Source organism: Brachyistius frenatus, unplaced genomic scaffold, assembly GCF_029030835.1.
Source record: "Brachyistius frenatus isolate BFR_SWC_R1_liver_20210118 unplaced genomic scaffold, ASM2903083v1 Contig_76, whole genome shotgun sequence".
Lineage (NCBI taxonomy): Eukaryota > Metazoa > Chordata > Actinopteri > Embiotocidae > Brachyistius > Brachyistius frenatus.
In genome coordinates this window covers 902,165-928,258 of record NW_027210675.1, presented here as the reverse complement: position 1 = coordinate 928,258, position 26,094 = coordinate 902,165, and the positions used below count along the sequence as shown (strand labels likewise).

Below are 26,094 nucleotides of genomic sequence, written 5' to 3'. Positions count from 1 at the left end.
TACATTAAGGGGATTGTCATGTGATGTGCCTCCCAATGAGCAAGCTACGTTTAATTTATGGAAAAGGTCGGAGTTGGCAACCTGTACGCAGTTATGTACCTTGTAGTAATCCTATTAAAATGGAGTGAAACTAGACAGTAACTCATCTTCTCAGGTGAATGTAGTCTGGAGTTGAACAAAACAACAACTAGTGAAATGCGACACTTCCCATTCACTTTGTAACATCTTCAGCCCCCATGCTTATGTACGCAGCTCGTAAGTCATTGCATGTCATTAACCCACCATCCACCCTGACCTGAGTAAGAACAGCGTTTCACCAGCCTCTTTGACAGTCTGAGTCCACAACTATGGCAAGAACAGCCTCTGGCACAAACGGAGGAAGTCGAACGGAGAGGAGAGACTATCAGAACATTTTCAACGATTTTTCTGAAACTTAAGTCTTGAACGCAAAGAAGCAAAAGGTTTGAGAGGTCTTGGTGAAAAAGCACGAGAGCAAAGGTCTGTTACATATTCTCTAAACCAGAACTATTTTGAAATGGTATTAGGTTACACTTTACATAAAGTCCGTGTGAGTACCATAGTCTCTTATGTACTTTTATAATCAATTGGGAATCTCATTTGCATCAGTCAAAGAAGTTAACAGAAGTGATTGTAATTGAATGTTAAAGTGGAGATTATAATGACAATTTAAGAGCAGCTGTGTACTTGCACTTCATGTAAAGTCTGACTTAAACTCATGCTACCAAATAGAGAGAGAAATACAAAGGCAGTAAATTGGTTATAGAAGTTAGTGGGGCGGTCAGACCCATTTCATAAAAGATTAGAAAAATGGGAATGTGAAAAGTGAAGCGCCACATGCTGCTGTGCAGCATGCAACGCTTTTCAGTACACTATACTGTTGCATCATCAGAGGCAGTCCTGAAATTAAAAAAGACAACAAAAAGCAGGCTATCTTGCTTTTAAGTTTGAAAACATGTTCTTTGTCTGGGTCCCTCAGCGCATTCTGTCTGATTTTCTTTGTTGCCTTACTGTCTGAACCTCATTTTTGTTAACTCTACAAAAATGCCACTTGACAGAGACTTACATTTTCCCTTTCAAGCTCATGTTTGTGGCATTAGCCGACAGTTGTGGAGTGGCTTATTCAGTATTTGATAATAATATCTGTCTTTGTTTCTTCTTCTAAGTCTTTGCCTATACATTACATTTTTGCTGGCCTTTTACTGCAAAACTTTCAATGTTCTGTGCCTCTTTCAAGAGGCACATTGTACTGAAAAAAAAAAAAAAAAGAAGCTTGATATTTGGATACTGAATATCTCTTTAAATAATAGCCACAGATCCAAAATATATTATCATTTAAAACCATGAACCGAGATCCTTTAAATTGGTTTTACCGAACCCTGAATTTTTAAATTAACTTGATCGTCATATCTATGTTAATGATTTCGGCTCTGTGTCTTTTAAGTTTGTATAATATGAAAGGTTAGAGCTCTCCGTTTTCAGATTCAGATGATGCATGTTATGTTTTAGTACATTACTTGTATATTAATTAAGGGACACCTGATTAGTATGGAGGGATCTTTAGATCATGATACATAGTTAACGTACGAGGGTAATGCAGATGGGCAAAATTCCTCAAAACATTGACAAATGTTGATCCTTCAAAGCCTTTTGACCTATTTTTTTTATGAATATAGCTTATTCTGCATTCTGTTGTTAAGTTTAGGACTCTTTGGATCATCTTTTGCTCCTTGATGTTAATGTGATTGTGTTGCTAGTTTTATAATGACATAAGATGTATTTTTTTGGACAATATTGGCATATGCAAGACAACCAAATGGAACAAGTACAGAGTCAAGACAAACATACGTTCAAATGTCTCTTACAATAATAACCTTAATACCAACAAATAAACATGTTTGAGGCACACTCAGGAGGAATGTTGCCTATTAGCACGTCCCATTATTTGCAAGTTGTGTTAGTGCCATGAGAGTGTCTGCATTTTGAGACAGAAACACAGCCAGTGGTGGATAATCTACCAGTAATCAGCATTTCCCCCTGAAATGTTTTCATTGTTATGGTGAAGCAGAGTTTGAACTTGTTACAGTAGGACGGTAAATGTAATGTTTACTCATATGAAGTCATTATGAGCCAAATTCACTTCTTCTAACTGCATTCAGGTCCACTCAATGAAAAAAACAAAACAAAACAAAACATTGGTGAGACACATTTCCAACACTGTAAACTCAGTACATCTGTGTTTCTCTCTCTCCTTGCCCGTTAACGACTGTCTTAACAACTGCATAAGCTCGGAGAAAAAAGAAAAAAAAAATCCTGTAAATATTTATAATGAACTTTAGGCCTCTCGTGGTAGGTATATGCGTATGGAAAGGTTGATTTACTGGTGTGCATTACTACGTTTGGTACCTGAATCTGTTCTCTAACCGACGTTGCTTGCTCCTTGCAGGGATTCAATTTCGTCTCCCTACTTCCTGCAGCGTGGACCGCGCTCATCCACCTCCAGGTACCAGTCTGTCTCCATCTCTCCTCCTCTCCTCCATACAAGCACTTATCTCCGCAGACATGCTGTTTCAGTTGCAGTCATGAATCCACGGACATAGCAAAGGGGTCAGCTTATTATTGCTAACCGTAGACAAAAAAAAAAAAAAAAGGGAAAATAAAAACACGTCAGAAATACTTACTGAAAATCTGCTCATCCAAATATATATATATATATATATATATATATATATATATATATATATATATATATATATATATATATATATATATATATATTTAAATGCACGTAAAGACCTAAGCGCCACTCAGGAAATCAGCCTGCCGGTGTTTTGGTATCTTTTACGATGGTGAAAATACCCGCGCGTACTGCTTACGAAAACATGCAGAGGAGCGGATTAAGCCGCGGGAGTGTTTAAAGAGGTATTTCATAATATAATATATAGGTCTAAATATTAACATAAATAGTTACACACATAAACAAATTAAAAAAAATTAAAAAAAAAAAAGTTTATAGCTACCATTTTGTATGTGCCATCATCAGTAACAAGTATTTGTAATTTTGTATCTAATCTAACAATTGTATTCTCGTTTTTACAATATCCCATTTTGTTGTGGACTAAAAGTACACTTCAGTACTGTACTCTGCTGCAGGACTGCTATCATTAATTTCATTATCGATGAATTTTCCCGACATCAGTTGTGGAGTATTGAATAACTGGTGTCATGTCAGAAAGTATTCAAGAATATCACAAAAAAACAGTAGCCTACCTAGATCCAAAGGCTATGCAAGTCTTTTGTGATTGATTTGCATCTTAAATAATTAATTTCTTACCAAAGCAATCTTAAATTAATTTCCGGATAACTTACCCATCAATTAGGCCTACCCAAAGGCAAATTGTTTTATTGTCACTCTGCCGGTCCTTAACTAATATGATGAGCCATGTGTCATGTTGATTTTCCATGAGTGTTCAGAAGAAAAGCCAAAGGAAAGTAAGCAAACTGGATAGACAGGGAAGAGGTTACATGAGGATCAAGAGGAGGTTGGTCAATATGCGTGTTAATGCAGGAACGTATCTCTGCTGTTCATATGTCAAAATGCCTGTTTTGAAGGCATAAACTAACGGAGCCCTCAGTTTTTTTGTGATTATACAAATGTACATTTAGGCAGAGCAGAGCTCAGGGTTTGTTTTTGCATGACATTCAGGTCCATTTATTCTTGGCTGCATCTCCAGTGTGTGGGTTTATTTACTGAACTGCCCAGCGCAGCAGTGCTAAGCCAAACAATCAAATTCAAACACAGGCAGGCACAACCGACTAAACAAATGGACACAGGATACTTCCCTGGACTATACTTGACAAACTTTTAACTGAGACTGTAGCATTTAAAAGAAAAAGAGAAAAAAAAAAAAACCCTGCTGTAGCTGCTTCTCAGTCAATGATTTATGGTGTTCAAGGGCTCCGGCTGAAAGCTGAACATCGCTGTGGGGGAGAGAGCAGTAGAGAAAAAGTTAGAATCCCACTTCCTACACAAAATGAGACAGGTTGCGACTGCGTGGCAGTATTGATTATTGAGGCTTCTCTGTCAGCGCCGACATCAGATATCCGGTTTCTTAGAGCTTTAAGTTGTTCTTGCCTGGCTTTTTATGAGTCATCCCACCTTCAGGAGAGTAACTGTTCTGGAAAGTCATGTCATAATTTTACAGTATCGAGCCTGGCCCCGGCGCGTACATAGTATCTGTTCTTCCAACAGTGTTTTTAAAAAAAAAAAATTTTTACTTTGTGACTAACACTCAGATTATCCGACAGCACTTGTTATCACTTAAACAGGTGCAAAGTCTCGATACTCTTCTTTCCATGCCTGACTTGTTTTTATATTTAGCACAGTCAATGTACACAAGTGCACGATTGACTCGCCGCTGTAGTTTGAGATTAGTTCCAGTACATCTACTGCAGCGCACCAACTTGTCAAATCACACCACCCTTATGAATGTTGGGGTTTTTTTTTTATTTTTTTTGTAAGGGACTGCACTGAGATGCTTTCTGTTTTGTGAAATTTAGTGGTGGAACAAGTATTTAGAAGGATTTACATTGTATTCCCCACTGTGAAAAAACACCTACATTTCAAATAAAGTAAAAGTACACAACCATCAGAAGTAAAAGCACTTGTGATGCAGGAAAATTGCTCCTGTGAATGTTCTACTATTATCAGTGTATTTATTTTACTGGATTATTTTTGTAGCAGAGTTTGATGGTGCAGCTGGTTGCTGATTTGAATTTATATTCATTACAATTCATTGTATTTAGAGTTTATCGTAGATTGTGACACTTGATCTGCAAACTAACTTTAATTCTGCTGTTAAATAAATACAAGAATGTAAAAAAAAAAGGACATTACTTCCTCTTGAAATGTAGGAAAGTAGAGATATAAAGAAACAAGCAGTGCTTGAACGAATGCCCGTAGCTTAATTCAACCCCTGTTCAAATCAACCTTTTGACACTTTGTTCTTTGCAATTCATTTCCAGGGGCCTCTCTTTGTATGTTTATGATGCCTGAAGTTCAAGCTGAAAGTGATAAACTATAAAAAAAACAACAACAACAACAACAACAACCACACAGTATGAAAAACAGTAAGCACTAGTGAACTACCTGAACTTGTCAACTAAAAAAGTCCACTTTACCCAGATTGAGAGACGGACAGACTTTCAGATTGAGACGTACTATGTTCAGTCTAAAGGAGGACATCTGGTGTCCATTCAGTGTTACTGCAACACATTGTGATTACATTTTTGTTTTGTTTTTCCATACTGAGTAGGGCAGTTCCCTCAGAAGCCACCGTGATGATATGACTGTCAGCAAATGAAACATATCCACTAAACAACATTAACCTCAGTGAATGATGTCAAAAACACGTCTAGAGCATAAATGTAGGCGTATTAGGTAACAAATGTGTTTCCAAATGTCAAACCATTCAGACAAGCGTGAAGTCTATGAATGAACTGCAGAAGGAATGTGGAGTGCTGACTCAGCTTGCAGGCTATTTTAGAGTCTTTGTCATTGCCTTGTTGTGGGAGACGAAACAGTGTTATTGTTCTGTTGTTTGTTTGTTTGTAAATTCCCACAAGGAAGGAGACCCTATAACCTGTCAGCAGTTGTTGCTGTGCACATTCATAACTACAAATACTACAACTTTACTGCGATATTTGAATTTTCTCATTTCATTATCATTTAGTAAGTTTGTAAAAAACAACGTGACATAGAATAATATTAGAGGTTTTGCAATCAGAGTAGCTAACTCCTACACTGTTTCATCTCTCTCAACTATATCTGAAACTTCATTCATCACTTTAATTTAAACCACCAGGGGAACAACTAAGTCATACTTTATTAAAAAATAAACAATAATGAAACTGTAATATAGATGTTAACCGGGATAGATGTCTGTAATTAGAATGTCACTGAACAAAAGCAAGTTAGAGATGTTTCATTTCCCTTTAAAAAGATTATGAGGAAGTTATACTTTAATCTAATGTTAATTCCATTTACTACAACAGCTCTACCAATAAAAATAAAAATGTTTTACTCACATTTTTCGGATTAAAATAGATCAAACAAAAAACCCAGCAAGTATAAGCATGTTTTAGAAAAGACACTTATGGGAATAATTATTTAAACATCTTTATGGTTGCAGATTATAACAAAAATCACATTAGTGAACTGATTCTATGTGTTATACTGTCACAGAGTAGAGCAATCAATTCATTCCGTTTTTAACTGTCACCAACCAATTTGTAACATTTTCATTTTCAGCTTATAAATTTAGTTAAACAGGTCCGTTGTGTAAAAATAGAACGTGTGGAGTTGTGCAATGCCTGAGTCACTGTGCTCTTTATATTTTGGTGGCCACACGCTGTGTCTCGCAAAACTCCAGCACTTTAAAGTTGGAAAGAAGTCAATTCTGTAACTGGATTTAGTTTAACAGAGTTCCCCAAGGTTTCTGATTCCTTATTGCACTTAATTACCTGTAATAGAAAGGGGTTTGTGTGTGTGTGTGTGTGTTTGTGTGTGTGTGTGTGATCTGGGCCTACACCTGTTTAAGCTAATGTACAGTCAGAAAAGCATATTACTCTTCCTGTGTTAAGTAATTTATTCCCAATGCTGAATATTTAATAACGTGTTCATTTAAATTAATAGATTTGTGCCTGAATGGGCGACTTCACATGCAGATGAATGGAGGCAGAAGCACAGCAGGGGGGGGGGAATGACTGATTTCTAAAATAGGCCACTATAGATCTGTCTTGAAACAGCTTTGTTTCAGCTATGATTCACAGTCTCTTTCTTCTCTGTGATTCATTTATATTTATCATCTTTTCTTCAGTGTAAACAAAACGTCAAACAAGGAAATCGAGTCGGTAGTGGTTTGAAGGGTGAACATGACAAATAACGTTATGAATCAAGATCATGGATATTTACCTTTATGTGGGACACCAACCATTATACCTAATCTATGAAAACAAATTTATTGGATTTTATTAGAAGATAAATGCAAATATCACTAAATTAAACTTATTTGATGTATTACAACATCATAAAAAAAAAAATTCATTTGCTAATGAATTCAGCTGGATTCCCCTGATGAATCTAAACAGCATTGAATCCCATTTAAACTAGGAATTCTTGTAGTATTGGATTTACAACAAAATAATCATTATTCTTCCCCGCCACAAAAGAAATGTGCATCCATTAGTCAATAATATTGTATAATGCATATAATATAAATTCTAAATGCAAATAGATCTACAGTATACGCATGTAAGTATTCAGACTGGAATCTTAGAATCATCTACTGTCCTGCTCATAGTTCCTCCTGTAATTTAGGAGGTTTGACAATTTAATAGTTGGAAAAACAAAGTATGTACCGAGCTCAGTTCAGATTTACTTTGTGTACCTCGTAACACCGACACCTGACTTTAAAGAGGATATTAAGTATAGCTAAGTAAAGCAACATATATTTTCAATTTTTTTTTTCCTTTGGCGTATTTACCCATAATGCTGAACACTGAATGCTGTTATCTTTTTCATTCTTTAATTCATGTAAAAAAAAAAAAAAAAAAAAAAAAGAAATCTGTAAAAATCTTTTTTGAAAATTTGAATGCTGAACAACTACTTGTCCGTGTTTTATTGTGCCTTTGCAAAGCGAGTAAAGTTGGTACATTTCCAACTCTGCTGTGAGGTCCATCTGGATGGATTACCATCCGATTCTCATTTGCACTTGAAAGAGCAAATATTTCCCATAATCCTTCATTGCGCTTCCCCAGTAAACATGGACATATTACAGAGCTGCTGTTGCTTCCCACCTTAATGACATGTCCCTGGCTTTAAGCGCTAACGTGCCCTGATGCCTAATCTGTCATCGTGCTACGAGGTTCCTCTGTCACACACTGTGATGCTGGTGAACTGCAGCGTTGGCCCTTGTCAGCTTTGGCCACATATTTCATTCTCATGTTTTCTTTTATCCTCTACCCTTGTCTTGCCGTGTCCTCTCCTCTCATCCTGCTTGTGCTATCCAGCGGTATCATATCCTCCCAGTTACAAGAAGACTCCACCTCCTGTGCCCCCGCGCACCACCACCACCACCACCACCAAGCCTCTTATCTCTGTGACAGCCCAGAGCAGCACAGAGTCCACCCAAGATGCCTACCAGGACGGCAGGCATCCACGGGGCGGTCTGTGGACCACGGACAGCCTCGGCCGTCCCATCTACAGCTCCACGGACAGCCTGGACAGCACCAAGGCGGTCACCATGGCCATGGAGTCAGCAGCAGGCAAAAGGCACGCATGTTTAGGCAGCCACAGCTCCGTGCAGACGTGCGACAAAGCAGTGCTGGTGTCCAAAGCCGAGGAGTACCTCAAAACCCCACGTTCCTCTATCGGGATACAGGTAACGGCACGACTGTCCGCTTAATGACTGTTCTCACACCTCAGCCGTCATACTGACGACACCAGGGTCATCCGTCTTGTCCTGGCTGAAAGGATAATTCTCTTGTTCTCATTTTGATATGCAGGTCATTAATATGTATGAGAATCATCCAGTCAAATATAAAACCTTCTATTCCAAATGTAAATCATGCAAGGACATTTTTTTTTTAACAAGGAGAAATTTACAACATCTCTCTGGAAAAATAAATTAGATAATCAGTCCTCATGTAATTTAAACATCTATCAAATGACACGAAAACTGGGTTTTATTATGGAAAACTCATGTCCACTAGGATGTTGAACAGACAAGTCAAACTACAAGTGTACTAATTAGTTAATCGTGTCGTTTTTGTGATGTCACGAAGTCTGAAATGCAGCAGTTTGCAGAGTCTTGTTGATCTTTTATATTTGGTTAGCTGTCCAACTTCAGAGAGTTTATTCCAAAGGCACCATTAGCACCCCTTGGTCTAATTGGTGATCATTCACAAGAATCTCCACCGCCTGATAAAGAAGCACTTTGTGCATTACAACTGTCAGACTAACTTAAGTCGCTCCGAGTCTGCTGAAGGCGAGTGTCCCCAGATGTTAGCGCCATCTTTGGAGTTTGAGTGTGTCGACCACCTTGTTTTGTCCTGTGGGCAATTCTGCACATTTGTCTATGAAAATGCGTCCATCTGTCGACACTCTACAGGCAGTCAACCAGAAATGATGACTTTATTGCAAAGTTCGTTGCTCCTATATGAGCTACAGTTTCCCCAGTGCCAAACTCCTGGATAATGATAGAGTGAACTGTGTATAATGATTGGAAACTTTTTTTTTTTTTTTTTTTTGTATCAAAGATCTCAGTTATCACAGACTGCCTTATGTCTTGAATTATGGTACTTTTTAGCATTTAAAAAGTTAAGTACAAAGAAACAAGCTGATTTATAACTAGAAAATGTCTAACTACGTTCGTTTTGAATTGTTAAAAGCCCTTTTTAAAACCGGCACATCCACTGTTCATGCGGAAAGACACAAATCTAAACTTGAATCTGCTCTAACAAGTACGAAATTGTTGTTACAAGCTCCTAAATGCCGAGCCGTTCTTCTAACGAGTAGAAATGCGTGTCAGTCCATCTCGGTTGCTGTGTTTGTATTTTCCAGGTGGAAACTGTGACAGACTCTGAGACTGAAAGTAAAGGCCTTCCTCAGTTCCATTCGATAGGGATCCAGGTGGAGGATCTGAAACGGTACAGATGAAGCAAAGTGTCATAGGGTGAAGTACACGTTCCTTTTGGACCCCGTGTATTCACGTTACATTGTTGTCCCCGTTAGGCACGGGAGGTTCAAACGCTCCAACAGTGTGACCACTGCAGTGCAAGCAGACATGGAGTTAGAGGGCTTTCCCTCCATGGAAGACAAAGGGCTGCAGTTTGGTGGCGGCTTCGGACGCCACTCCGAGCCCAGCACGCCAACGCAGTATGGGGCCATCCGTACGGTGCGCACACAGGGTCTCTTCAGTTACAGGGAGGACTACCGGCCGTCCAGCGGGCCCACCAGCCCGCAGCCCGAGCCCTGGCTGGTCGAACCCAGACTGGAGAGCACCGAAACGGGCCGCGTGTCCCCCCTCCGCAGGGACGGCAGCTGGTTCATGCAGCTCCTTCACAATGAGACCAAGCGGTTGGAGGGATGGTGCAAAGAGATGGAGAGAGAGGCAGAGGAGCATGACCTGACGGAGGAGAGTGAGTGTCTCGAGGAAAACTACGTTCTTGTCAAGGCCCGGGGCTTTTTGTTGCGTGACCTCAATGCTTTCATGACACGTAAAGTACGACTGTTTCCTTTTTTTTTTTTAAAGCTGTGTAGCAGTATAGACAAAGTAAACATTCTCAGTGTTAGCTGTCATGTTGACGATGAAAATACTGAATCGTGAGAGCCATTTTGTGAGCAGATTGGATTCTTGTGAATGACGGAGAGATATTTCTCAGCATGTTAGCTTTTGCCAAGCTGTCAGTGATAAAACGAGAATGTGTCTCTCTCTCTCTGTGTGTGTGTGTGTGTGTGTGTGTGCGTGTGTGTGTGTGTGTGCCACCAGTCCTAGGAAAAATCCGGAGTGCAGTTGGAAGTGCTCAGCTACTAATGTCTCAAAAGTTTCAGCAGTTTTACTGGCTCTGCCAGCAGAATCTGGTGAGTACTGCATGTGTTTGTCACAAGATGTCTGTAACTTTGGGTGACCAGAGCCAAAATGTAAAGAGTATGTTTGTCTGGCACAATGTGGGACTGGTACTAATGCTGAGAGGTAGTTTAAAATTCTGATGTCTACGTAATGCAACCTGGTGTCACGGCAAAACGTGAAATAGACACGCTTTTGCGCTGTTTTGGTGTGACAGTTACACGTTTTCCTGTAGTGGACGGAAATGAAAGCTTTTGCGTGCGCAGAGCCGAGTGAATTACAGGAAAATGGAACATAGCTAATGCACGTGGTTGGGGTTGGGAAAAGAACATTAGTGGGGGGGGGCGTGTAAGTTTCACGCTCGCAAAACGTGTAACTGTCACGGCTAGACAGCCCAAAAGCGTGGCTATTTCACGTTTTGCTGGAGTAGACCGCCGTGTCTGTTTCACACTCTGCCGTGAGAATGGGTTGCATAATAACACACAAATGGACGATGACGTTTCCAGATTAGGGCGTTTAGTAAATAAAGGAATAAATAGATATATTTTATTTCAATGCAACTTTCCAAACTCCCCCATAAGTAAACGCTGTAACCATAAAGCTAAAGTTTCACGGTAAATGGTCTTTGCAGCGCTATCTCAAGAGCCAATTAAAATGTGGGACATTGTCTCAATATGTGGGACACGGGATAAAGGATAAAAATGCTGTGCAGTCCCACGTAAAGCGGGACGCCTGCTCAGCCTACCGTACATGCATGCTGCTGACATGTGGCTCAGAAAAACTCAAATGATCAGGGGTGAAACTTGTTGATGGGCTTCTCTTTGTCCGAGCTCCGAGAAGGCGCTCGGCCTGACGCTGCACTTGTGCTCCTTCCAGAAATAGACCACAGGAGATCGATAGCCGAGCGGTCTCTCTGCCGTTATTGACCCCGCAGTAAACGAAAGGGGAATTCCAATAGGAAGCAGCACCTGTGTCGAGGTTATCCATTAACGCACGGAGGCAGCACTTTGAATGGGAACTCAGGGTTTGAATAATGGACTGCCACACCGTCTCACTGTTTAGCCGTCATGTCACGTCTGCTGGAAATTCATACCTTTTCTAATGCAAACTATCCACTGAGTCAGCATATATTGGATGATGGTCGTGTCATAATGTTTCTGCAGACACAGTAGAAAGAGAGGCAGGAACTTAATCACACCTTTCTACAGCAGAGCTAATTAAAACAGAAATTTAAATGAAAGGCAGAACTTAATAGAGGTGGTTGAAATCTGCTCTCTCGCTGCTCCGCGTTGTTTTTTTGTTTTTTTTGCCGTTTGTGTGTCTCTTCGCTCGCTGTGTTGCGCTCTTTTGGATGTTTTTTGGGAGCTCTCTCTGCCGCTCTCTCCCCACAGATAATAGGATGATGAATTAAGTCTAACATTGGTAGTGACAAGCCTTAGATTGCCCTGAGCTCTCAGATGCGTCTGAATGAGAGAACGAATCTGTTTCACCTGCTGGATGGACGAAGAACTGCGTTTTGTGTCTATAAAAAGCTCTGACCATGCTATTGAAGTGTGGCTCTGGAGACCTTTTCTTGGTCTGAGGGCACGTGGCTCTGTGTGGCTGCCTGACTGCGAGAGTTGTAACTTCCAACTCGCACGGCATCGGCCAGCTGCGTAGGTTTCGTGACAATCAATGCTCTGAAATACAGCAGCAACGAGCACCAGATTTTTGTCATCTAAATTTCACTGATCGTTTCACAGAATTACATCAGAATGAAATCACGACATTAAAAATAAATGTTTCTGCAAAAACACCTGAAGAAGTATCTAAAAATGCATCAAATGCAGTATCACGTTCTGTATTTGATGTTTGATTCGAGGTAATGACCGTCAGTCAATTAGTGCGGTGCTTTCTGTATTCGCCGTGCATGTGACCGTAAAAAGACCTTTGATAACCATTTATCACCATTGTTGCGACACAATGGACCAACTCTGCTGTAAAAAAAAAAAAAAACCATTAAAGGCAGTTAAAGGATGCTCCCAGAAACTGTCAGCTGAGGTTGTGAGTCAATGTCGGTGCTGCACTGCCACACAGTGGTCGGACGGGTGAGGTTCAAATATAGCTGTGAGCAACAGGAAGTCCAAAAAGGGAATTGCACTTTTGAACATGTATTGGACTGTTGAGAGCAGTTGAATATTTTCTTCTTTTCATTAACATTTAGACCAAAGGTGCCCAAACTTCTTTTCCATGAATGCCCATAAATGGATCTGGATGAGGGCCAAAAAAAAAAAAAAAATGCTTTGTTATGTGAAATAACATTTTATTAAAATATATTTCACAGAAAATTAACATTCTAAATCTAAAATTAAATTCCAGAATAATTAACGCTATTCTACATTCTGTTTAATAATAATTTTATTATTTTGAAGAAACTGTCAAAAACAGTCATCCTGCCAATTTCTTGCCTACATTTTCTCATCAGGTGCCTTCGATCTCTGAGCTCGACTGGCAACACAAAGTCAGTGATTTAGGACACATTAATGGACCATGAGCATCAGCAGGAGGGAGCATACCATCATTTTGTGTAAATATAGGCCGATGTAATTTAATAGGCAAGCTTAGCGCTTGTTGTACGTACGGTAAAACTCGTGATGTACTTTTCAGCCGCACACAATTTACGGTTTGAAGTCATCACAGTTTGTATTTTACAGCGCTTGCGTACAAGGAGAATAAACACAAGCTTGTCAATGCCGTATTGGGCCAAAAGAAGATGTGTTCATTTTTCAGGGTTTCTTGTTGTTTTAGGCCAAATGTGTTACGATACAGCTTGTTCATAAAAGGTAGTATAAATATGTATTATATTTGTACTGTCTTTGTACAATTGTACTTCTGTCCCTTCAGGACCCCAGTGCCATGCCCAGACCCACATCTCAGGACCTGGCTGGATTCTGGGACCTTTTGCAGCTTTCCATTGATGACGTCACTGCCAAGTTTGATGAGCTGCAGCAGATCAAGAGCAACCAGTGGCAGCTGGTGGGGAGCCCAGACAAGAAGATAACACTGGTCAGCGTTTTAATAATAATAATAAGCCTTCATGGGCTACGCAAGAACTCGCTCAGCTTTAAAGGAATCTAGTCGAACAATATCTATTTTTAGGTTTGGGACCAGCGGGGGGGGGGGGGGGGTTACAAAGCATGAACATAAAGGCAGCATCAGTTCAGTAGTTTAGAAAGTCAGCAGCATCTTTTAAAAAAACAACTTGTTGTCCCGTTAAAATCAGCAGCTGCATTTATAAAATAATCGTACTTATCATGATTCACAATGTTTACGTAGTTCTGAGTAGTAAAGTTAGTATTCAGAGTCTCACCAGCGTCGAGGATTTCTTTCCAGTTCAGTGCTTCTCTACCGTTTTATTTCCTGGTCATAAAGCTGCGCCCCAGATTTTTGAATCATCGAAATGTATTACATCGAAAATTAGTGCAGCTACACACAAACGGCATCATTAAAAACATGAACTAAACACAATAAAAAGTGCAACAGAAGTGAAAATGAAAACCTGATCAAATAAAGAGGGCGACCTAAATACAGGAACATGTGTTTTTCTAGTTTGAACTGATGATGTTCATTTAGTTTCAAGAATCTAAACTAAACTATGACAAATGAAATAAAAAGACATCCAATTCTAACCCCATTTCTAATTAGCTTGAATGAGAGCTAACTAATGACACGACAACTTTGGTTTTGGTCGTTATTATCAAACAGCTATGGAAATGTATGTCCTTTAACAAAAAAAAATAAAAAAGTTAATGCACGTCATCAGAATTTCTGTAGATTCCAAAATAAAAGTTAGACTTTTTTCCCCCGTTCACACTTCATGACCCACTCAAAGAGGTTGAGAAACAGTGTTTTAGTTGCTTCTCATTCAAACATTAATCAGCTCTAATATCAATGGAGAACCATTGAGGCAGTAGGATTTCCTGTTGTCAGACTAAATGATGGGCGGGAGGAAAAAAAAACTCCAGAAAGCTCATGCACATTTGCGCAGCACTTTTAAAATCACACTTTTCTTTGCCTTTTGTTTCCTCTGGATTTTTCCTAGCTTTGCTTTTTCCTCAAAGAACGAGACAGAACAGTTTAGATTAAAGCAGGATAGTCACTTTTTTTTTTTTTTTGTATTTCATCTTCCCACATAATCTGAAGCGACAATTTTCCTCCATTACAACACGCATGCGACGCAGTATACAGCGCTAGTTATGCAACACTGTGTGTGCTGAAGCAAACACATAAAAAAAAACAAAAAAAACATCAAAGTTGCCGAATTGTTACAAGGTAGTGTGTTTAAAAAAAAAAAAAAAAGAAAAAGGTATGTCTTCATTGTAAAGATGTAAACATGATGTTGAAAGGAAGAATTGGGATCTCTGCTGTTCATGAAATTTGCTTCATGTTCCTTGTTTTAACAGGATTTTTAAAACATGATTTCAAAGTATATCTCGGTACTTGGGGAAGTTACAAGCATAATTATTATTAGACGGTATAAGTATCATTTATTTAGAAAATAAAAGCTATAAAACATGAAGGTTATTAAACCATCCTTCACCGCAGCCTTTAGATGAGAGCACATTCCTACGAGTGGTGCTTGGAGCTGCATTTGGAAGAAGCACATTTAGATGGTAATGTCTTTTCAGAGATCCTTCAGGGCACTTGGATAATTATCTTCATGCTACAGTCGTAGTTGTGAGGAGTTATTTACCTCCAGCAGTTACCGGGCGCTCTTTAAGCTCCATGAAGCGGAGGCTGAGCGGTGACACGGCTTCTCTCCTTCCAGGCAGGCGGCGTCTAAACCAACAGAAGCTTGTCAAAGAATCAGAACAGCTTACCGTGCACTCAGGAGTTAATATATATAATTGTGAGTTTAAATTTTATGGACATGAGGATTTTTTTTTTCACTGACTTTACAGGTAAAAGTTGCTGATGTTGATGTTCTGCCGATATAATAGTCATCACCGGCGTGTTTCTAGACTTCTTTTTTTTTTTTTTTTTTTTTTTAACTCTGATTGGATGAGGAGGATTTTGCTCAGCACTAGTGACAACTCTGATGATGAATTTTCTTGTTGTGGCTTCTGCTGTTGGTGGAAATTAATTCTTGCAAATTTATGTTGTCTGGCAGCAAAACAAGCCGTGACACCAAAGTTTAGGTAAATCAGTCTGGTTCTTACTGCGATACATTCTTTTTACAAGGGACTTAAATAAATTGATCTCATTTGTAAATGCTTAAAAGTGCAGTACCACAGAAGGTCTCGAGGGGTTGGCGCCAAAAAGACTCTGTCTCCATAGACTCCCATTCAACTTCTCTCATGTAATACAAAGTCAATCATTTTTTTTTCCGAGAGTCACAATGGTATCATTTGCAAAAGTCACTTCTTATTCGTTTTCTGTTGGTCCATCTGAAAATAATCCCATCGTTAGATATGAGGCCTCAAAAAGCATCGTTTTCGCTGGCGTGTCCGTTTGATCGACAGGCCTGCGGCGCAGTCAGGTTTCCGCTACAGGCGGGCGGGCGGGGGAATAGTGTCCTCGGGGCCCCAACCAGATAGAGGGAGATTCACCGCATTCACGTTCCTAATATGGTCACTTCCGCCTCCAAAATAGCAAGATGGCGACAGCTAAAATCTAAACCTAAGGCTTTTTATTTGGACTTGTTTGTGCAACAACTTGTTCACTGTGACACGCCGCTTTGACAATAAGCCTTACACGTTGTTTAATGAAGGCATTCTGTGTCTTAAGGAGCGGAAGTGGCCTCCACCTCTGCCGAAGAGACCAGCCAAGGGGCGCGGCGGCGTGATGCGGGAGCGCTCTCTGGACCTTCAGGACCGCCAGCGGCAGGAAGCCCGCAGACGCCTCATGGCTGCCAAACGAGCAGCTTCTTTCAGACAGAACTCGGCCACAGAGAGAGCAGACAGCATCGAGATCTACATCCCCGAAGCCCAGACGCGGCTTTGAGGTCCACAGATTCACCCTTCACCTCCTCTTTGTCCACCTCCACCCGACACCAGCTCGTGGCGCCACATGCAGCCTACTTGTAATGTCAACAATCGTCACCGCTCGTCCGCTTTTTCACGTGTCGCCGTTCTCTGGGTCGTTCCCGCTGAAGCTACACTAAGCAAAGATTTCAGTGGGAAATGTTGATTTTTTTTTTTTTTTTCCAGATTAAAATGAGAAAATTGAAGAAGGCCAGTCAGCTGAGTCAGGTTTAAACAACTTTTGAAAAAAAAAATTGAAACCCAAACGGTCTCCGAGACCGTTTCCCCTCTCGACTTTCTGGTATTCTTGGACTAAAAGTGATCAGCTGAATTGGTAAACACGTATTTAAGAACAAAAAATATCTGCCACCTGGAGCTGCTGACATAAATTTGCTTAGTGTAGCTTTAACACTGCAGGGGACTTTTCACCGGTTCTGCAGAATGAGCTCATACACCCCAAAACAAACATTAGTTCAATGATTGTTTTTTCACACCCATTACTGTTAAAACTCCAGTCTTCTCCATAGTTGCCATTACGCCACTGTTAATAAAGATAAATATATACTTTGCACATTCAAAGGGAAACACAAAGTGCAACTTTTCTCTCACCAGCAACAATGGTCTTGAGCTAAAGCTCGAGTGCGAAGGAACAGTGGCAGCAAAGATTGACGTTTCCTGTAATTGCTATCGCGAGACAAGTCAAGTCAAAACAAGCCTCTCAAAAAAAAAAAGAAGTATAGATTATTATTTACCTGCTAAAAGGAATTCAGGTTGAATGCTTTTCTTTTCAATTTCAACTTTTCCCAGTTTCTTTTATGGCGGTATTTAAACGTTTGATATATATATATTCCCCCCCCCCCCCCGCCAAATTTGTGGCTAAAGAGTCAGAATAGAGTAAAAAAAAAAATATATATATCTGACAAGAGTGTCCGGGATGCTTCACGTCTATCTGCGTCTCTTTACTAGCATCTTTAAGCAGGCGTGCTGCAGCTGTCGACCAGTGTTGCTGACCGAGATCTGAAAATAAGGCTCCAACTCCCAGATCATCACCCATCACCTCCACACGGGTTCGTTTTCATTCCGGCGAACCCGTCCCGTCTCAGAACCAGACATTTAAAAAAACAAAAAAACAACCACGTGTACGTTATTTGCTGCGGGATACATTTCCACTGCAGAACAAATATGAATTATTAACAAAAGACAGATTTTTGCGCAGCCCGGAAGAGGTGACTGGTATCGAACAATGCATTTTGCACCTTATAATATTCATGTTTGTATTTCCAAGGGAAATGTAGTTTATGAAGCTCATGTGATATTGTTGCAGTTGAATTGCAAGGACAGATATGGGAAAAAAAAAAAAAAAAAAAAAATTTACTACAGAATTTCATATTATTCTATAGGTGATAGAAACTGCACCTCGTGTCGTTCGGTTTTCATTTTCTCTCTGACGGCAGTCGCGCCTCTCTCGTCAGTAAAATATCGTGACTCGGACACTTTTAAGCGTACTTACAGTATCATCACAATTTACAACAGGATTTATAGTTACACAGCTGCTGGTTGATTTGACAGTACATCTGTCGCGGTGATTTAAAGGCTGTTTCCTTAGCTAAGAAACCATTCCTCATCGCGCACGCACACGCGCGCACACACACACACGCACGCACACGCGCGCGCACACACACACACACACACACCTTTTTACCGAGTGGCGCATAATGAAGACACTTCAGTTCTTGTTTTTGATCTGCTCACATTGTCTAGGAAAGACAGGTGCAAATGACACTTTAACAATATTCAGTTACTATAGTAAATGGTGCTGCTTTTTACTCTGAAACTGTTGTCCTTTACCCAGTCCTATGTGCACACCAACACGCGCGCACTCACACACTCAAGGACTTTTTAAACAACAGGTTTATGAACATGGTGCCGCTGTCTCTCCCGACGACTTGTGGTGGATTGTGACTCTAGAAACGATCGCCTTCGCAACGCTCTCACTCGCAGTAAACGCTTTCACGGTTACAAACGTCCTTTCTAAAAACGGAAAGAGGTCGGGGGATATTTATCGGACGGGACAGAGACATCCCGTCAACCTTAAAGTCAAATCTAACGTGCCCACCCTGAGCCAAGGGCATCCCGCTCCGCGCTGGCTTAAAATGCATCCTGACGTCTGTCCATGTTTTATAAAACTGACACGTGCAGCGCATTCCTCATTCATCCTCATATGCTACTGTAACCCCAGATAATTGATGCAGATGTTGATGTGGCCACTGGGATGATATTGCAATATTGTAATTAGAAAGGAACTCGGGGGAGGAGAGCAGTCTGGTTTCTGTACATACGTAGGAGGCAGCGAAACGTCGAGGGATCACGACGGGATTTATGTCGTTTGCTCTGAGGCTGTCGGACCGAGAGGGGAAGCGTTTTACTTTTAGATCGGTGTATATCAAATGCGAGACCCTTATCTTACCGGATGGCCTTAACCAAAACTCATGAATGTAGAGCCCCCATCAATGCAAAAAAACAAAAAAAACAACAAGGACAATCTCTCAGGAGATGAGCAGTCTGAAACTAAATTGGACAGGGGTGACGTCACTCCAAAACTTTTACTTTTTATCGTATTTCTCCTCCTCGGTTCAGATTTTTTTTTCCGTTTCATTCGGTTTTAAGACGAAACAGGGCACAAAAATAGCAGAAGTCAACAAGGGAATCGTTTAAACCGGTTTCAAAAATCATCCGATTTTCACAGGAAGTACAAAAGAGTGACCCGTCAATGACAGGAAAACGCCGGCAAACATTTAACAGAACAAAACAGTCGAAGGCTCAGGAAAGGGGGATCACTTAATGCAGGTCCCGATGATATAATGCAGTAAGTTAGGGATGCGCAATACGTCACTGGCTTTCAAATGATATACCAGCGTCCGGGTGGGACACCAAATTCTGCCGATATGGCCAATAAAGGACAGCACAGTAACTATTTGAAAACGATTGCTTTCGTTCTGCATATTTGTCACAGTTTAACATGGAAACGGGATCCAAACGCACGGCTCAGGTCAAAGCAAACGGAGAGAGCTACTCACAGAATTGTTGAATTTTGTCCAAAGATCAAGCAGGCGAACACAACGTCGAGGAAAAACCGGAGTTCAGAACCCAGACAGTTTACAAAGCTGAACGAGACACTGACAGAGAAACAAAAGTTCAGAGAGATTTAAAAACAAAAAAAACAACTTTTAAGATCCAGCGGAGGAGTTGTGTCGAGACTGGCGGCAGATCCGCTGATCGGGCTGCAGGTAGGGCAGATTGGGGAAGTGGCGGCAGGTGAGGTGGGCGTGGCCAACGGGAGACCGAGGATCTCTGGTGGGCGGAGGGAGTGACGCAGGGAATGAAGTGAAAAAGTGACAGACAGAAAGTGTGAAACTGGCAAAAAAAAAAAAAAATTGACTGCCCAACTGAAGAACTGTCATCTTGATCAGAGCAAAGACAAAATGCCGCGGATATCAGAGTCAGAAATCAGCCAAAAGAGTTGGAAAAATATCATATCGGCAAAAACAAATTTATATATCGTGCATCCCTGAGATAAATGAACTAAAATAGAATTTTAAAAAAAAGCAGGCAGTGTTCGACCGTTTTCAGTTGAAAGTCCTCATGCAGTATATAAACCGTATCTCCTGAAGCTACGCTATTTAGGTCGAACAAGACTCACTAAAATAACCAGTTGCTCTGGAGCTTATACTTATATATAGACTTAAAGGACAAGGAAGAATGATTTGCTTTGAAGTTGAAGTGCATTGTGTAATTACAGACACCGCCGAGATGCCGAGGGCTTACTTTAAAGTATGAAACAGTATCATTTACTTCCAACATCAACACACGTCACATGTTGTGTTCCCACGAACGGGGATCCATCAGATTATGGCTGATTTGACGAAACTACCTATTTAAACAGGGAACTTGTTCTTTTAAGTCATTTCAGCTTGTCAGAGCATCTCCTCTTCAAGTCACAGGGCTTAAATATTTTCTCGGTGGTGAATTGTGACGTTTTGTGTTTCTCAAATAACAATTTTGGACTCTAGATTCAGTCAGTTTTATTTTTATATTTTCGACAAAACAGCCCTCAGAGGATATTTTGTAGGTTATCTGTAAAAGTGGAATTTACCCTGAACCCTTTCTTTGGCCCAGTTCACTCTGTAATTTGGACTTTTAGGGGTAGACATTTTGATAAATATTGTTATTGAATTTACTTTTGAAAAAACGTTTAAGACGATCAAACGTGGCTAAGACCTTCAGACCTCCTTCAGTTTTGGCCTCGGAGGGGTTTGACCGCAGCTCCTCTGAACAAGTCGATGGGCCACTTTAACAATCCAGCCGCTCTTCCGCCTGACTGGAAGTCATGCAAATCGAGTCTACTTCCCACAGACTGCATACTGTGACTCCATCACGCGTAGTGCTTAATGATCCGCTTTTGATAGTCGTCGGTCCAGAAAAAAAAACAACTACCTATTCAAACAGCGTTTTTGTCTTTTTCTGTTAGACTCTCCGTCGCTCGGTTTGTTTCCTTGCAGGTTTGTAAAAAAAAATCTAGAAACAGAACAGCGGTTGTTGACAACGAGGCTGGTTTGGTGCATAAAACCCATAAATGACCTTTCTTGCTCGGTGGCCGGCGGCAAAAGAGCAACGGTAGACGCGATCGGGACGATCAGGAACGAACGGAAGCGACGTCACTTCGGCTGCTTTCGCTCCACACCACCTGTCAGGAAGGCAGATATCGGACACAAAGATGTCCTCAAAGGTCACAGGGACATTCGCTTGGTTAGTTTAAGTGACTTTAAACACACACACACACACACGATCTGAATTATGAATACTTCACCGATGTGTTTTTGTGGTATCATGCGGGGCTATTCTACAATCATGGTACCATTTTTCCCATCATTATCTCACCGTGTCCGGTGGAAAATATTTCCCGTCTCCCATTTCTCCCGCCACGCCACGAGGAGGCTTCGGAGTTCGGCAACTATTGTACATGACAAAATCCTCAGGTGCCTTACAGTTTGATTCTCCTATAGGACTGAGTGAATGTTTCGGGCGTTGAGGTACGCGAAAGGACAGCGACGCCTCGTTGAGAGTGCAAAGGTTTGTCCGTTAATACCTTTTACAAAGGGCTGGAAACTGGGCTGGGTCGGACTGCAGAATTTACAGATTCACATTTATATCTGACTGATTCAAACGTGTAGTAAAACTTCAGCACAATACAGTCTTAAGAGGATATCGAAGGAGGATTCGCTAACACTCGTTTTCCTCTTTTTATTTCTGGAGCATTCGGTTCGGATCGCACAGACGTTCTGACGTGAATCACCGGTTTTACGAGTAGACGAAGCTCCATTAAAGAAAAAAAAAAGAAACGCGGAGAATCGGCGGCTACGGCGGCGTAAACATGTCACGTCCATCTCAGCTACTCATAAAAGATCACCACTTAAACAAAAACAACAAAAAAAAAAAAGGTCTTTATCTATTTTTTTTTTCTTTTTTTCTCCTCCTAGCTGTAATATCGTAATCTCGCAATGTTTTTTTTTTCTGCCGTCTGTGGCGTCGAACGTCCACAGAACCTGGAGACTGACAAAACTTGACCAGCCAAAAAGTGCAATAGTGTTTTCATACGACGACGGGCGGGCTCACCTTACAGCTATATTTACCTCACGGTTCAGCGTTTTCAGCAAACACGGTATAGCGGGAGCGGTTGAACTCTCCACAGGAAACACGTCGTCATGTCTGTGTTACTATGCAGCGGTAACTTCTGCAGGGGGCAGCGGAGCTTGCGGGGCCCCCCAAATCACCCCCCCCCCACACACACACACAAACACGCACGCACACACGTGCAGATCACCTTTCCATTCACAGAGCACTGAAAGCACCACGTTCATTGTGCTACACCAACACACACACACACACACACGCGCACACACACACACACACACTAACTAACAGGAGCAAAAAGGCGTGGCGGTGTCACTCGTCACCCAGATCTGACACGCTTCATCCGTCGAGTGCTTGCAGGATTTACTTCATTTAAAAAAAGAGAGTCCGCTAAACTTTTCAGCAAACCTCTTAAAAGGATTTCACGCGGATATTGCGATGAGTTCGAGTCCCCTTCGGTTTACTCGACGCGTCTTGTTCCGCCTCCCGCGACGCGCAGTTTGCAGCGGCGCATTGAAGGCCGACATCGTTTAACAGCTGTCCTGAAGATAAACCTCGGAGAAGTCTGTTAAGGTGCTGAATCAACCCACTTCTCTCCTTCTCTACTTTTTTTTTTTTTTTTCCTTAAATCTGATTTTTATTTACTTTTTTTTTTTTTTTTTTTGTTGTTGTTGTTTTTTTTTTTTTTTGGTCGTTTATTCTGACAATCAGCACACACCAAATGCATAAAAAAAAAAAAAAAAAAATGCCCACACAACACACACGACGACAGCAGTGTCCCGGTTATAATCCCCGAGGTGAGTTTCCCTCCTCGAGCTGGAGGCCCTCTCCACGGTCTGCTCGGCTCCATCGGACTTTCATCGAAGGTTTTTCTCCTCGTTTCTGAATACAGTTGCACTGCAAAGATGTACTTTCTATCGCTTTGCTCTCTCTTCTCATAAGTCGCGAGACCTCCGGCGACGTCGCGGTCGGGTAAACGCGGTAGACGCTTGATGTCGCGTTCACAGAAAACTCTGGGCTGCGTGAGAGCGCTGTCCGCTCTTCAAGCAATAAAAGCCTGACTTAAATATCGAGGAAGACTTTTCATCTTTAGGTTCACGACTTCTGAGACGTTTAAGTGGTCATTTTCGCCGCTCGAAGAAATAGTTTGACATTATTGACTTCCTTTCTGACGGTTCAAGAAATCGATCGCCACCGCTCTCGTTTTGTGTCCTTTAAAGGTGCGATATGGAGGATTCGAGCCCTGTAATACCGCTTCCTGTATTAGGAGGCAATAGTGAGTCGCGTTTCGTCTGCCCTCAGTACGGCTCTGGAAGCCGCTCCGGTTTTGCTCATTTTACAACTGAGGATTTTAAAGTTTGTACGAACCCACGACTTGATTGAGTAAAAAAAATAAAAATAAAAAAAAATTAAAAAAAAGTGGAAACTAAAATCGACCAGCACAAAACCACAAACAATTTCGTTACCTTTGGACAGACCCAGGCTAACTGTTCCCCCCCCCCCCACCTGTTTCCAGTCCTTGTGCTAAGCTGGGCTAACTGCTAACTTCGTCGTACAGATGTGAGAGTCGGTATCAATCTTTTCGTTCAACTTTCAGCAACAATGTCAAACTATCGGCCGCGTTTCGATGGCGTCATGCCGAACAGGAACGTTTTTAGACGACGTCGGCTTTTACGTGTAACATTCACCCTTTTTTTTTCTCGTCATTTCGGTTGTTTTTAATATGGATTTCTGTTTCCCCTTGTGACCTCAGCGCCGATCAGTATTATGGACCCGAGTCAATGTGAGTCGGCTTCTGAAGGAGAGTTAAACACCACCCGCTGGTCTCTTCACCGGTTCTTCGACATACTTTCAACCAGAATCCTTCAGGCATCGTTTTTTTTTTTTTTTTTTTTGAACAGTCTGCTAATGTGTAACCGGGAAGGGAAAAATGTTTCTGTGTTCTTTTGATTATGAGGGGAGAGAGCAGTCACAGTTTTGTTTGCCTTTGGTGGAGAAACGTCTTGTGTTGTGGCTGTGGGTAGAAATAACTAAAGGCCTCTTATGGGTTTTGGAAAAGTGACATGATGAAATTTTTTTTATCTAAGGTCTGTGGTTAGCTTAAAACTATTTTCAAATCGTTAGATATATCAATAATGAGGATAAATATAATGCCAAATATTCAGTATTTGTACAGAAATATACATATATAAATATATAATATATGCCTAATTTAAATGGAACTATTTTCCGCTCTTGACCATGTTTCTGTTGTTTAACGTTCCTTTGTCAACATTATTTTATAAGATCTTCAGATAGCATGCAGGATAGTGAAAATGAATGTATTATTTAGTGTTTCATTGCTGCTCAATATTACAGCACTCTACAGATCAGTTTGTGTTCGTAAGATTAATTTAAGCTGAATATTTCATTTCTAGATTTATCTATAAATGAATTGTAAACTTTCTTTTCTTTTTTTAAATGCAAGTTTTGGAAATAGTTTCAACAGTTTATATCATTTTATCATTATCCCGGCTTTATCAATGTGGTTCAGTATATTTTGCCTCTTCTAAGTACTGCTATCAACCATCTGTTGTAAATAATTATGCAAATTAAACTTTTTGAAGAAAACAGCACTGTTGTGAGAGAGCGCTTTAATTTGTCCAAGCAGCAGCATTTCATAGCTTATGACTGTAAATGAAATTAAAACTGCAAGCGGTGATATATACATACGGGCCCCCGCACGCTGCACGTCGGGGATCCAGCGGGTCGGGACCCCAGCGGGTCGGGACCACCACTGTGGTGAATTTAGACATTTTTATTTCCCTTTCATCCTTTTAATATAACTCCATGTGAAACACGTCACGGTGAAACATCAAACTTAACCGCAACGCCCTGGCTATACTATATACTGTATACTATATACTGTATACTATATATAATATACTATATACTGTATACCATATACAATATACTATATACTGTATACTATATACCATATACAATATACTATATACTGTATACTATATATAATATACTATATACTGTATACCATATACAATATACTGTATACTATATACTGTATACTATATACAATATACAATATACTACATACTGTATACAATATACTATATACTGTATACCATATACAATATACTGTATACTATATACTGTATACCATATACAATATACTGTATACTATATATAATATACTATATACTGTATACCATATACAATATACTATATACTGTATACTATATACTGTATACCATATACAATATACTGTATACTATATACAATATACTATATACTGTATACCATATATAATATACTATATACTGTATACCATATACAATATACAATATACTATATACTATATACAAAAATGAATTTTGGGTTACTTTATGTACGACATGTTATAGTATGACTTTTATTAGATATTACAGACGACATAGTATAGAATTACTTTTTTTATTATCACATTTTGGACAACAAGCTATAGTAGGACTTTTCTTTGAATATTTTGGACGACATACTTTGGATATTTTGGATGACTTATCACTTTTTGGAGTACGACCTTTTTCTGAACTGACTTGCATGCCTCCGGTTACTTCTCACTGTGAGGCAACTGCTCTAATGAATGCAACAATGAAGAAGAAAAAAAAAAAAGAGGCTCTTTTGGACTTTTTTTTGTTTGTTTGAGTTTTGTATTGTTGTTGACCTTTAGTTTGGTATTAGTATGACTGCACGTACAAACCCCAACCTGTGTGGCTTAC

The 26,094-nt window shown here is 40.4% G+C and overlaps 1 protein-coding gene across 1 annotated transcript; it reads left to right on the top strand.

Moving 5' to 3' along the window:
- The first annotated feature begins 2,408 nt into the window (after nt 1-2,408).
- On the top strand, nt 2,409-22,047 carry LOC138626690 (disks large-associated protein 2). The gene is made up of 7 exons (XM_069708527.1): nt 2,409-2,521; nt 8,089-8,459; nt 9,641-9,726; nt 9,812-10,218; nt 10,569-10,660; nt 13,530-13,691; nt 16,413-22,047. Exons 2-7 carry the CDS (start codon nt 8,322-8,324, stop codon nt 16,626-16,628), a joined length of 1,101 nt encoding a protein of 366 aa, XP_069564628.1. The 5' UTR covers nt 2,409-2,521; nt 8,089-8,321; the 3' UTR covers nt 16,629-22,047.
- Nucleotides 22,048-26,094: the final 4,047 nt, after the last annotated feature.

What these genes read in the sequence shown, in the direction of transcription:
- LOC138626690 (XM_069708527.1), top strand. Translation starts at nt 8,322, where the DNA reads ATGGCCATGGAGTCAGCAGCAGGCAAAAGGCACGCATGTTTAGGCAGC. An exon ending in GTTCCTCTATCGGGATACAG is followed by an intron (nt 8,460 to 9,640) that starts GTAACGGCACGA and finishes TGTATTTTCCAG; the next exon opens with GTGGAAACTGTGACAGACTC. An exon ending in CAGACAAGAAGATAACACTG is followed by an intron (nt 13,692 to 16,412) that starts GTCAGCGTTTTA and finishes CTGTGTCTTAAG; the next exon opens with GAGCGGAAGTGGCCTCCACC.